General features: G+C 47.4%; 1 protein-coding gene across 7 annotated transcripts in view; it reads right to left on the bottom strand.

Annotated features, from left to right (window-relative positions):
• ELP2 (elongator acetyltransferase complex subunit 2) overlaps positions 1–13,818 on the bottom strand; it is a 1,253,630-nt gene that overhangs the window by 172,230 nt on the left and 1,067,582 nt on the right. For all 7 annotated transcript variants that reach the window (XM_069219622.1, XM_069219623.1, XM_069219617.1 and 4 more), the window contains one exon: positions 12,401–12,543. In XM_069219622.1, coding sequence (XP_069075723.1) covers positions 12,401–12,543 — 143 coding nt within the window. The remainder of the gene's footprint in view (positions 1–12,400; positions 12,544–13,818) is intronic.

The following is a 13,818-nucleotide window of genomic DNA, read 5'->3' on the forward strand; positions in this document are numbered from 1 at the left end:
GGAGCAAAGGTAGGACAGTATCTTTTGATATAGTGGGTCATGCCGTGTACATTCCAGGACAGGGCTGCGAGTAGGGTTGTCGTTCCTGAGGGTGCCGGGTGTGTCCTGGTTTATGGTGTATTGAATGTGTTATGGTCCGTGTAATAGAGCCAGGAAGTGGGTAATGACAGGCCTGAGAAGCGAGCAATATAGGTTTCTTGTTTAGTTAGGCCTTGGGATACTGAGAGGGGTCCCCTCTGTCACAATACGAAGAATATAGAAGAAGAGGAAAGGGGGGAGGATGGAAAGAGGTAGGGTGGGGTGTGTAGAGAAACGAACAGCGATTATTACGCCGGTGTGGGTGAATATAGGAGTAGAAAGTGACGTGGGTCGAGGAACCTCACTAAAACAAGGAAGTAAATGATAATAATAATGAGAGGATAAATAGAGAAAATAGAGAATGGAAATTGGTCAGGGTAGGAAAACACTCACTACTGCCTAAAGCCTTCTAGTCTGCGGGTCTAACCTGTAAGGCCTGCGCGCCGGTAAGGTATTATATCAATGGGACATAATGAGGGAATATATGCTTTGTTCCTGATGTCATGAGACCTCCCAGGGGGCCCCCCAGTCGTGTGGGCGCATAAGTGGGTGTATGAGATGCCGAGGGGCCGGGTGTGGGCCCAGAACAAATATTAGGGTCTAAAGACGGGGAGGGGGGGTAAAGGAATGGGCCCGGGGCGGCGAGCCACGGGGCACCCCACAACACACACTCTATGCTTGTTATCTGTTAAGATATCGTAGAATGTAAAAATTTGCGGTATATTATGATGATCTATGGTGCTGCGTTTTGTGTGATCGCCCGGGAATATGTCCCATGTGGCAGTCCCGGAGCCGCCGCGACCCAGAGTTGTGTTGAACTTATTACTCCCTTCAGTGCGGTTATTATATGCCTAAGAATTTGCTGCGCTGTTCGGCGGGTGTGCCTTCTGTGGTTCGTCTTCAATAAGATTAGGGGTGCAGTATTATCTGTTAAGATCGTCTGTAGGTTCTCCTAGTGGGTGGGGGCATTGGGGCTTTCCCAGAAGATGCTATCAGTATTGTTACGCTGGTGCTGTTTGGCCGAGGGTGTTGAGTGTTCAGCCCGCCCCCTCCTGGGATAGGGGTGGGGGGGGGGGGGCGGAGGCAGCGACAACGGGTCGTCAGAGGGACCTCCTCTATTAGCCGTCTGTCTAGTAAATGTACAGTGTTCAAGACGGTACGGGGAGGGGAGTGCGATGTGTATCTTCACATTTGTGTATGCCTGCCCTATGGGGGGGGCGTACGGGTGACTTGAGTGTGACTATGTTAAGAGCTCCCCCATTAATGAGATTGGGGGTGATGTTGTGTGGTGCCCAGCGAGTCTATTCCTATCTGTTCCTCGTCCTGGTTCCTATGTAAAATCCGCTCCCTGCCCCCCTTGCCCCACTCCCCCCCCCACCAACCCCACATCTGGACCCAGGTCGACCCGCCCGCCGCAGCGGACCGACAGTCAATGGATACGGCTTGCCCTATATGTTACATTGCAGCAGACAGCATTTGGTGGGTGTGTTTTTTAGCAGGCCCCCACCCCCATTCTGGGCGAACAGCAGATAAAGTGGATGAGCATGTCACTTAGCTGTCCCAAGGTAGAGGGTAGATGGTCTAGGAGCAGGTCCGGATCCCCGAATCGTCTGTTCTACTGTGGAATTAGTGTTCAGCATGTTGGTCTTCTGATGATGGTTTCAAGGGGGAGCGGGATTTGTCTCTGCCCGCATCTTGAGTGTGGTCAATCACTGCTTGCAGGATGTGTTCCCCGGGCTTCCTGTGTCTTTGGGGGTCGGTCATACATTCGGCCTCTTTTTTGCGAGGGGGGGGTGTTGAGTCTGGGGCCATGGAGTTGGCAGGCTAATAGCAATTTCTGTATGTGGCGCTGTAGATTCCAGATGCCCGGGGGCGGTGTCCATAGATTGCGAGGTCACACTGTTCAAGTAAGCGCTGAGGTCCTCGGGGTCAGTGAAGTCTCTGGATGTGCCGGAATACAAGGAGGGCTCCGATATTAAAACTTTTCTAAAAAATACATTACCCGAGATCACGGGTCTGGTTTTCTCACCTCCACTGGAGTTCCAAAGAGCCCACAGGACTGGCTCATTACATAAGGCGACCCCCGATAAGCATCGTCCCATCATTGTCTGCTTTCTGCGTCATGAACAGGCCCGTCAGATCATCTCGGCGGCCAAATCACAAGGCCCGATCTCCTCAGAAGGTCACGAGATTAGGGTGGCAGCAGATTTCTCCAGACTAACCAATGAAAAGCAGAAGGCATTTCTGGCCCTTTGCCCGCAACTCAGAAACCTGGATGTTAAATATGGTCTTTTTTAACCAGCTCGTATGTGGATCACACACAATGGCAAAACTGTCTCGAGTCTGCGGACCTTGGCTCCTTCCTGGACAGCCTAACTTCCCACCCCATGGATATTGCTGCCACGCACTCAGACCTGGATACCTTCGCCCCTGGAGACCTTTGCCCGACGCCATCCTCGTCGTCTCAACCACATCGCACAGCCTTGCCTAAGAGAGGCAATGTCTATGATCGCCCGCTCAAATCACAGGAGGGTCGTGATCATGCCCTTCAGGTGGTGATAGACCACACTCAGGACCGGGCAGAGACAAGTCCCGCTCCCCTGAAAACCAACGTCTGATGAACACGGGTAAGGTTGGCCCACATGGTGCCTTGAGGTCTTCTTGGTCTGTACCCGGCAGGGGGCTTTTCTTCATTGGACAGCTAAGTGTCATGGTGGACCTTCATTCTTACAATCATTGCTTTTCTTCTTTGTGGGGAGGGACCGGGTGGGGGTTCGGGATTGCTTTCATGCTTGGCTCCAGTTTGCTATGGTGTGTGTTTATTTTGGATTTACAATCTTTTACGCGGCCAGCCTCCATGTGCTTCTGATCTTGATTGTGATCATTCAGTCTCCTCGAGTGTAATAGCCTACAGTAGCTGTGGCTATTGAGGTATAGTTCCCGGGTTGTGCTGTATGTTGTGGGGTGCACTGTGCCTGGCGCTCATTATTCATTACTCTTTTTGCACGGAACCAATTGTATTACACACCTCGTATGCCCTGCCCCGGACCATGGGAGAGGATTCCACCAACAGATACACCCAGTCCTCCTTAGCAAATCCCCCCCTGCACCTTTTCCCCCACCTATTCTGTGGATAAATGCTCACGGGTGCCACTGCGGGGCACAGTTCCAGTGGAGTCCCAGTAACCCACCTATTTCAGATTCCGGGGAGGTTTGTACACCCTCTTCTTGTTCTATCCTCCCTCATCCGTCAATCTGCTGGGATCTCCTAGGGACCTTGGTCCTGGACCCTTTATCATCACTCTGTGTCCCTTTCTCTGAAACCCCTCTCTCCCCTATCAGGCACTAGTCAGCGAGTGCTGGGCGAATGTCCCGGTCCCCACAGTCCAGGGGGCTCTCGTTCTACCCTCCGCCGTTTTCAGTGTTGACTGTCGAGCGTATCTTGGTCCCTCTGGGTGGGGTCTGGTGGCATAGCTGATACCAAGCTGGGATAACTGAGTTCCTATCCTCGCTATTAGTGTCTCCTATCTACCTATGAGTGGATGGTGAGCCTATTGTTCTCGCTATCATCCTCTTCTATTTATGGCCTGGCTGGTTCTGGTCATTCCCTGCCCTTCTCTAACCTAATCAAGCGGTCTTGATTCAGGCAACAACGCAGATCGGGCCCTCCTACGTGACGTTATATCTGATCACGGTCTGTTAGATCGTTGGCGCCTATCCCACCCAACTGATAGAGAAAACACCTTTGTCTCTTCGGTCCACAGGACTCAATCCCGTTTGGACTACTTTCTGATCAGTCAGCGATTACTGCAGTCAGTTCGAACGTCTGACATCCTCTCTGCTGGTTTATCTGATCATTCCCTGGTTCTGCTGGCCCTGGAACTAGGGACAGCCTCCCCCGGTCTCAAGCCCTGGCACCTTCCTTGTCCAAATGCACCTCGCCCAGCTTCAGTGGTTGGTGGAGCCTCTTGGTGATCTGCCCAGGCTGTATATCTACCCCTTTATCCCCATCTCGCCTGCCCCTGGCTCGCCTGGTGCAGATCCTACAGGTTCCGACCCGTAGTATAGCAGAACCCTTAGCGGCGAGATATCTTCTTGCGCCTTGTAGTTCTCGTTATCTTTCATCATCCTCGTTTTTTCTTTCCCATCCCTCCCTTTGTCTTTCTTGAGTCTGCTTGTTTCCACATTCCCTCTTTCTGTTTTGGGGCATTGTTCTTTTCCCCCTTTCTTCTCCTTCTTATCTTTTTCACACCTTTTATCTTCCCCCCCCCTTCTTACTCTCCTGCCTACTAGACTCTTTCTCATTTGGTGGCCGAGGATCCACTCTTATATCTCCCCCTTTACTCTACCTAATTTCTTTTTTCGTGTGCACGGAACCTCATTGCTTCTAGTCCACTCACCCACTTCTCCTACTAAAGAATATGGTGTTTATTACCCCGTCTGAATAGATCTTTATCACGTTTCACAATGGGGGCGACGACTCCACTTACAGTTCTCTCCTGGAATGTGCACGGTATGACACACTACATCGAGTGACGAAAAATCCTCTCTTATCTCCAGTCTAAAAGAACTGACATTGCTTTATTACAGGAAACACATCTCTCCCCATCGGAATCTGAAAAACCCCGTCAGGATTGGGTGGGCAAGGTGATCTTCAGTGGAACGCCATCCGTGCACAGTCAGCCACAGAGCTTAGGGCGGAGATGTGGGGTTGCGATCCTTATACGCCGTTCTCCACAGTTCAGACTTCTTATGTCATGGTGCGACCCAGAGGGGCGTTACGTCCTCGCCAAGCTTGCCTTAGGCTCTTCTACAATTTGTGCTGGGGCTATCTATGCACCCATGGGCTCCAAATGCTCCTTTTTCCTCTCTCTTAACCGTCTGTTGATCGAGATAGATGCCTCTCAGTACCTGTTGGGAGGGGATTGGAACCTGGTGCAGGATACCATCTTGGACCGATCAAGCGGTCTTGATTCAGGCAACAACGCAGATCGGCCCTCCTACGTGACGTTATATCTGATCACGGTCTGTTAGATCGTTGGCGCCTATCCCACCCAACTGATAGAGAAAACACCTTTGTCTCTTCGGTCCACAGGACTCAATCCCGTTTGGACTACTTTCTGATCAGTCAGCGATTACTGCAGTCAGTTCGAACGTCTGACATCCTCTCTGCTGGTTTATCTGATCATTCCCTGGTTCTGCTGGCCCTGGAACTAGGGACAGCCTCCCCTGGTCTCAAGCCCTGGCACCTCCCAAACCCCAGATATAGAACCCCGAAGGGTAAAGAACAACTTAGATCCCATGTTGCTACGTACCTTCAGAACAATAAAGGCTCGGTCACCTCGCCACAGCTACTATGGGCGGCGTCGAAGGCAACGATTAGAGGGCAATTAATGAGAGATGCAGCAATATCCACTGCTCAAAGGAGGGGTCAACAGTGCAAGTTGGAAGACTATATACCGCAGAACACTCAGGAGTACACCCGAACACCCACTCTACCGGTCCGTCGTCGCCTGGCATTATCTAAAATGGATCTCAACTCCCTTTATACATACTGAGCGGAATATGCCTTGCAGCGACCGAGAGGTCGTCATTATGAACAAGGAGAGAAGGCGGGTCGTTTGTTAGCCGCTCAACTTCGTCAAAGAGAGGCAGCAATGGCCATTCCAGCTCTCTGCAGACCAGATAGCACGTTCATTACCCATCCGCAGGATATAACAAAGGAGTTTGGGTGTTTTTACCAGACGCTGTACACTGTGGAAGGGATTGCAGATACTGATCACCTGGACGCCTTCCTCCGGAAGGCAAATATACCATGTCTTTCGGGATGAAGGTAGAACGCTCTTGGAGGGTGACATTAGCAGGGAAGAGATACAACAGGCGATAGATAACTGACCATACCACAAGGCCCCCGGGGAAGATGGGTTAACGTCAGAATTCAAAAAATGGACCGGTGCGGATGCCGTAGATGCCCTCTATGAGGCGTTTCAGGGGGCCGATCAGACGGGTTCTTTATATCCTCTCTCTAACAAGGCATCCATTGTTGTCCTGCCCAAGCCAGGTAAGGATCCTCTCCTTTGTAGCAGCTATCGTCCCATATCACTCCTCAATGGAGATATCAAGATCCTAGATGGAATCCTAGCGACCCGTCTTAAAAAGGTAATTCCTGCTTTGGTCCACCCCACCCAAGTTGTCTTCGTACTGGGTCGGTTGTCGAGGAATCATCTTCGCACGTTACTCCATGCTATCTGGGCAGCCCGGGATTCATCTGAGGAGACCCTGACCCTCTCATTGGATGCCGAGAAGGCATTTGATCGAACAGAATGGTGGTATCGCTTCGAAGTGTTGAAATGTTTTGATCTTGGCCCTAGTTTTATTAATAAAGTGTGCCTGCTCTAAAACTCCCCCTTCAGCTCATGTAAATTGCAGAGGGTTCTTCTCTGAGGTCTTCTCGGTTAACAGAGGGACACGGCAAGGCTGTCCCCTATCCCCGTTACTATTTCTCCTAGCTGCAGAACCCTTAGCGGCAACAATCCGAAATTCTGATCTCATTTCTGGGATATCGATCCCAGGCGGCATTTCCACCATCTATGTATATGCGGAGGACATCCTACTTACTCTCACTGATCTGCCCAGCTCCGTCCCAGCCCTCAAAGATATTCTCTCGGAGTTTGAGCTCCTCTCGGGCTACCATATCAACTGGGATAAGAGCGAAGCGCTACCTCTCTCCCCAGGAACTCTACGTTCTATAGTTCAGGGACTCCCGGTTAAGTAGAAACAAACACATCTTCATTATTTGGGCATCAACATTAACAGAGGCTTAGACAAAATGGTGGCACACAATCTGGACCCACTACTTATCAGTATGAAACCGGATTTTGAGAAATGGTCCCATTTGGGTCTTTCAATGTGGGGCAGGGTACAGGCACCAACAACTCTGGCCAGTAAAGGGGACTGGTAAGACAAAGTGCTTACAGTCCGCCACCACTACAGATCTTGGGAAGTCTGAATGGTGTTGAAGGGAAGCCTCATGCTAAACCCATTGATATTTCAGGTTCCACTGCAGGGCTTACATGTGCCATCTGGCATAGTTGATTAGGAGGCTACAAGAAGCTAAGAGATCAAGAAGCCTTAGCCTCACCCTCACAAGGATTTATGATCAACCCTGAACCATCGGGATCACAGACTGAATGTTCTGCACTTGTTGCTCTGGGGGAAAACCCCTGAACTCCACTGTGACAAGAATAGCATCAATGAATGTGAGGGAATCGGGTGGGGCTTCGGCTTGCTGACAGGGACATCCAACAATGATAAAAGTTCCTTCATCGACTGGAGGTGGTCCATGACTGGCTGTGGTGAGCTTACCTTCAGCAGCCAGTCCTCGAGATCTAGGAAGGCAGGAAATTCTAACTTCCAAAAAAGGGAAGCTACCATCACCATCATTTTTGGGAAAACCACAGGGGCACTGGTGAGGCCAATAGTGAGCACACAATCTGAAAATGATCCTTGCCCACTCTGAACAGCAGATTGTGGGATTATAGGACTGATATTTGAAAGCATGCGTCATGCAAGTCCATGAATACCATCCAGGCTCCTGGCTCCGGAGAAGATACCATATGAGCCAATGTTAGCATTTTGAAGTTTTTCTTTGGCAAGAAGGCATTTAGTGGTCAGAGGCCCAAGATATGCCTGAGGCCACCATCTTTTTTCAGAACAAGAGTATCAACCCTCGTCTTTCTCAGAGTCCAACGCCCACTTTGTAGAACCCTTGGCAAGCAAAAAGACCACTTCCTGCAGCAGGATCAACAGATGTTTGGGTTGAGATTCATTGAAGTTTGGGAGGAATACTGGCTGGTGGGAAGAGAAAGCGTAGGGCGTAGTCTCCTTGCAGACTTTTTATGAACCACTTAGCAGACGTGATTGATAGCCAACTCAAGAGGAAGTACTGTCTCCTGCCTCTCACTTGGTGGTCATGCACAGGTAAAGGCAAACTAAAGCAGCTTAGTGGCTGCTGTAGCGGGTAGAGGAGTTAAAGAACAAATATCTCTGCTGTCCTGCACGGTGACTGCCAGAAAGAAAGGGTTGTCTGTTGCATCACTGGCTAGGGAGATTATCTCTGCCTATACCCCAGCACCTTGAAAAAGCCCCTAAGTATCCTGAACTGGTGTAGAAATTGTTGAACAGGTGTCAACACCCCTAAGGAATGTGTTGTTGCTCAGCTGTCTTTAGAGCATTCAAAAGTGCAGACTGCCTTCTCTCCAATAAAGCGAGGCCTATCAAAGGGAATTTCCATTAAAAAAGCCTGTACATTGTCGGAAAACCCAGTGAACCTCAGACATTTCAATGGAAGCAGAGCTCCGGATCTGTGTCAGATGGCATTGAAAGAAAGGAACTGAGATCAGTGTGCAGTGGTGGTGCTTATTTGAGGCTCTGCTCTGTCATTTCCAGGGTGGTGCACAACACCACATACCAGCAAATGGCAGCCCTGCTTCTTAAATTCTACTGATCCAGTGTGATGCATGTGGGATATTCTAAAGGTGAGGAAGTCGAGGCCAGAGGCTTCCATCAAAATGCAAAATGTATTTGGCGGTTGGGAGATAAAGTTATTGAGGGTTGCCTTGATCACTGCCAAAGTTTATATACATTCTCGTTTGAATTTGTATCATCTCTATCAAAGATCTTCCAAGAAGAAAGGCAACTTGCCAAACTCACTCCTTTAAAGGCTTATGATGACAAAATTACAATGATGAACTAGATGACAATACTTTAGAAAGTAGAAAAGATGTTGAGGGACAGGAGGTGGCTGATTTAATGACCATGGAGTTTAATGAATAGAGTTGCACAACAGAATACTGTAAGAGGGAAGAATTCTAAGACGTCTAACATTTGCAACTGGTTTTCTCACTCATGCTAACTCTGCTCATCTGACATTCACATCTCTGGGGTGAGGCAATTTGCGTCTTCCTTAATGAGATGTGGATTGTGAAAACAAACGTGGTTAACTGAAGTAGTATGTTATTATTAAGTGCAAAGGAATTGTACAAGTTCTCATGAGCTCTGCTTTGCAACTGCTCATATTTTTGGTGAGATTTTAGTTGTGTGATTGATGTAGGTGTTTCTAATACAAAATTTGCAAAGGCAGGTCTTTTTGCCGACAACTGTAATATTTTTCTAGTCTGAAGCAATAGCCTTCTGCCTCCAAAAGCAATCCCAGGTTCCAGAATTTTACAGAGGATCATGAAAATGACTCAGGAAGCAGATTAGCAGATGAAAGGGAAAAAATGGGTACCAGAAAAAAAAACTTTCAGCTACTGCATCAATAGACAAGGCGAAACAGCAGGAAAAGAAAATAGGAACATGTGGAAAAGAAATGCCAAACATGTCCAAAAAGCAAGACTCAAGTACGGCAAGCAAAGTTGAAATGTACTGTAAACCCAGTTCAGATTCCTTATGTACTGGTTCTTCACGAAGTGATCCCTTAGCTATCAGGAAGTAAATTTACTCCATGATACTGTGGGAAGGCGTGCATATCTATACTACAAATGCAACTTTATCCACTCTAAAAAAAAACAGAGTGTACTTAATCAAAAAGCTAAATTGAAAAAAAGAAAGAAATATAAAAGTATCCTCTGGTTCTTGCACCATGACAGAGACACTTCAGGTACACAAAACATTGGATTCACCATGCATGCAAAATTACAGAGGTGTTGAATGCATAGTGAGACTGAGTCACCCCCACAATGCTCTCAGCAGTCAAACACCAAACAAGTCAAGCACACTGAAGTCAGGAGGGGAGACCACAGACGCTGCACCAACAGCACAGGTAAGGTTTTAGTTCCCAGTGCAAGCCACAAAGTAAAAAAAGTAGCAGCATTTCTCCTCTTGCAAGTTAGGGAATCCCCTTGTCACTGTACTTTGACATTCATAGAGTGTTAAATTTTCACCGTGAGAAAAGTGGAAAGTGCGGAACTTCACACGCTGGGAGACCCGTACAAGGAAGAATTGCTCCTAGATTTTAAAACACTGAATGATACACACAACCTACCACTAGGCCAATTTTTACAGTATGTTGGATAGGGGTATCCCTCCAATGACTGTGGAACGTAACCCCAAATGTACCCCCCACAAACGCACTACTGCAGACTCTACAGACCATAGGACATAGCCTGAGTTAGTGTTCTGGATCTACAGCGCAATATGGAAACGCACAGATATCTCCTTGTATCCTCTGCGGGAGTCCTGGGAGGCTATTTCCAGGTAGACCTCTAATGACAAGGAATGGCAGAGAGCAACAGCAAGGAATGGCAGAAAGCAAGAGAGTGTCCCCGGAAAGTCTCCCAAAAAGCCTGCTTGCAATTCATTGAATATACTATTCTGCATAGGGCATACCTCACACTGCAGAAGATTGGACATTTGTACAAAGGAGCGCGCTCTGGCTGCACCAGATGCCGCACACCACTGCAGACTTCCATCATGTCAGCTCGGGCTGCCCCCAACTTCATAAGTGCTGGAATACAGTGCAGACCACGCTCTCAACAGTCACTGGGAAACCCAAGCTTACCACCATGGAGGCCTACCTAGGTCCCTCAGGTCCCCAGAGGCAAAGGTTACAACAAAATTCACAGACCTTCTACTAATCCTAGTCAAGCACAGTATAGCAATGCATGGATATCTGCACACCCTCATAGTGAGGCTGCCTGGAGGGGATGGGTTTTTGTACAGAAGTGGAGAGTAAGGACTGCCAGAGACAAAAGAGGAGAGGGCTTCGGGGACAGTCAATCACATCCCTTTAGTTTGGCTTGACACTAGGCCTGGTGGAACACAAGGATGAAGATGACAGACCCTAAGAACCCGTTTCTTGAACCACGCAGGCTCTGGAAATGCAAAGGATGACTCTTACTGAGTAGCTAATCACATGAACCCCAACCACATGGCAATGTTACACTGCCCATCACCTCCTTCTGATCAACACAAGAGTGCCCCACCAATACTTATTACACTGCCCATCACCTCCTTCTGATCAACACAAGAGTGTCCCACCAACACTTCTTCCTTACTGAGCTCTCATCTGCTGGTCTGAGCCAATTGGGTGGGCCCTTACTCTGGCATTGTACAACTCATCACTAATACACAGCAGCAGCATCCATGTATTACACAGTGGACCACCACAGATCTGCTACGGTCTCCTTTTGCGCGACATGTCAGGTTGGGTGGGTGGGTTGCTATTTGTTAGCAAATATTCTGATTATCATGTACTACAACTTATACTCTCTCACTGGCACAAATTCAGCATATACCCTTATGCCAGTGTTAGAGCCACTCAATTTTTTTGTTATACCGGCCACCTCCAGTGGCATATTGTAAAACCACAATAAAGTTGTTTAAAATAATAAAAAGTATTAACTTTTTTATTTTGTGATAACACTTTACAAACTCATCCTCAATCTGGCAGTTTGTCTATAGGTGGCTAGTACTATCTGAAAAGATAATTTTCTTGAGAGTGAATGGAAGTTTGTGGGGAATTTGAGAGCAACAAGCAATAAAGAAGAGCCATAACTAGGATATGCTACGCTGGGGTGCCTTCCGGGGCAGGAAAGTTCCCACAGGGCCAGAACAGGCTCTGCAGCATTAGAGTGTTTGGCAGGGCACTTGCGCTCTCCAAACCACAGGCAAATGACCCTGGGTTCTACACCCACCCTAATTCCTTTGACCCCCGAAGTCTTAGGCTCTGCAGGTGACATGACCTGTGAGATACAAAAAATAAACAGAAAACAGGCAAAGTGTTTGGCAAACAAATAATGACATCTATCCTCTGGGTGGGTTAGTATACTTGGACAGCCCCACTTTTAATCTGAGAAGGTGCTCGCCCATAATGAAAGGCAGGTTGCCAGACTAAGTTCATCAAACTCCCCAGCTATGCCCAGGGTAATACTTTAGTGATGTACCCTGTTTTAGGAGCATGAGAGTAATCCCATTAGGTAAACTGCGGGTCCAGGCTCTGTAGCTTACAAAACTTTTCCTGTACTTCAGAGGTCACCTTGTCAGTTATGACTATGGAAGCACACATGTTGCTGATGGAACGTTGGATGTGGGATGGCGAGAGGATGAATCCAGGAAGAAGGATATTCAGATAGGAGGCATACATCACTTAGGATCACTTTACCCTTAATATATTTGTTTGTGACCACTAGAAACTGGTGTGGAAATGTTGCTGAGCTTCAGAAAGCTTTCTGAAGATTGTTTTGAAATAGGTGTTAATGCATTTTAGTAAAACAGATACAAAACTTGAAATTAAACAGAAATTACTAAGGAAATATGGTACCTTTTATTTGAGGTAAGCATAGGGCTTACACTGACAGCAGTAGCTGCATCTCCTACATCGAGCATCGAAGAAGCAGACTTGATTGAGCGTAATGCATTGCCTTCACTAGCATCAGCATCCTTAAGATCACCCCAGACAACCACCTGTAAGAAAAAAGAAAAAAGACAATCTGTCAAACACAGGTACCACTTGACTTTAGGCATTCGAAAAGCTGCTCAGATTAACACGCATTGGAAAAGCCATGCAGGGCGTGGATTGAAAGTTCCGGCCAAGCAAGCAATTCCAATCTGAGGTCAATCAAGTTTATATTCCATGTATTTAAAAGAAACAGATTTAGCTTGTGTTTCTTATTTTAACATACTTTAGACCACATGATCAGTAAAACTGCGGTAGTACAATTACATGGCCAGATCTGTAATTTAAAGGGGAAAATACAGGGACAAAATCCAGTTAAAGGAATTGTTTTCAGAATAAACTGGAAACAAATGTGAGTTCTTAAAGCTTTGATGAAGGTCCGAAGGTAAATGTTCCATGTCATTAGTGCAGAGCACCGACAGCCGTTCATGTGGCCCTGCTCAGAGTCCTGCACAGCTAGGCATGCTCAGTGCCTACAGATTACCATCTCACTCGTGTCTCTGGGCTCTGACCCCGCTCAGCAGCGTCCGAAGGGTTGGTCTTACAGGTCAGTGCGTGGGCTGTCTTTTTTGCCATTTGTCGGCCTGTTTTATGGCCTGTGGGCCAGTTTTTAGGATTAAGCCTGTAAGTGCATGTGCTAGCACATACCTCTTGGTTGCAAGATTCTGCTGTGTTCAGTAAAGGACTTGGAGCCCGTCTATCACTCACCATTTGTTTGGTCAAGCCTAGGCAGCGCATGTGCTGTCTCTACGAGACATGCTGCGTTCAGTGTGTGGGCTTGGAGCCCGCCTCTGGTGTTTTTATTCATTTATGGGCTTGTCCTTTAAAATGGCTCGGTTGTTATTGGGTAATATTCCTTTTTGTCCCGCCTTTGATCATTTGTTCCCACCCAGAGAGCAGTGCCTAACTACTTGTATTGTTCCACGTTAGATGTTATTAAGTCCTGTTTGGGACTATTTTTTTATTTGTTTCATGTACGTTTTCTTTGTGGAAGCTTAAAGGCACCTCTCCGCTACAGTGTGCCTTTATTTTTTTCCCCCTTTGAATCGCTGTGTGACTTTCTTCCATTTTATGCTGGTTTGTAGGTATTGTAAAGTGCTTTACTGGTAAAAGGCAGCATAGTATTTTATTATTTAATGTGTGTATTTTGGTTTAACATGCGTTTATTTTTTATCTTATTTTGGATTTGGAGCGTGTTATTTTATGCAGTACTATGTGTAATGAAATGGTTTATTGGGAACAGAGTGTGTAGGCACACTTTTTTTTTATTTAGTTTCTAGTAG

The sequence above is a fragment of the Pleurodeles waltl genome, chromosome 2_2 (assembly GCF_031143425.1).
Source record: "Pleurodeles waltl isolate 20211129_DDA chromosome 2_2, aPleWal1.hap1.20221129, whole genome shotgun sequence".
NCBI lineage: Eukaryota > Metazoa > Chordata > Amphibia > Caudata > Salamandridae > Pleurodeles > Pleurodeles waltl.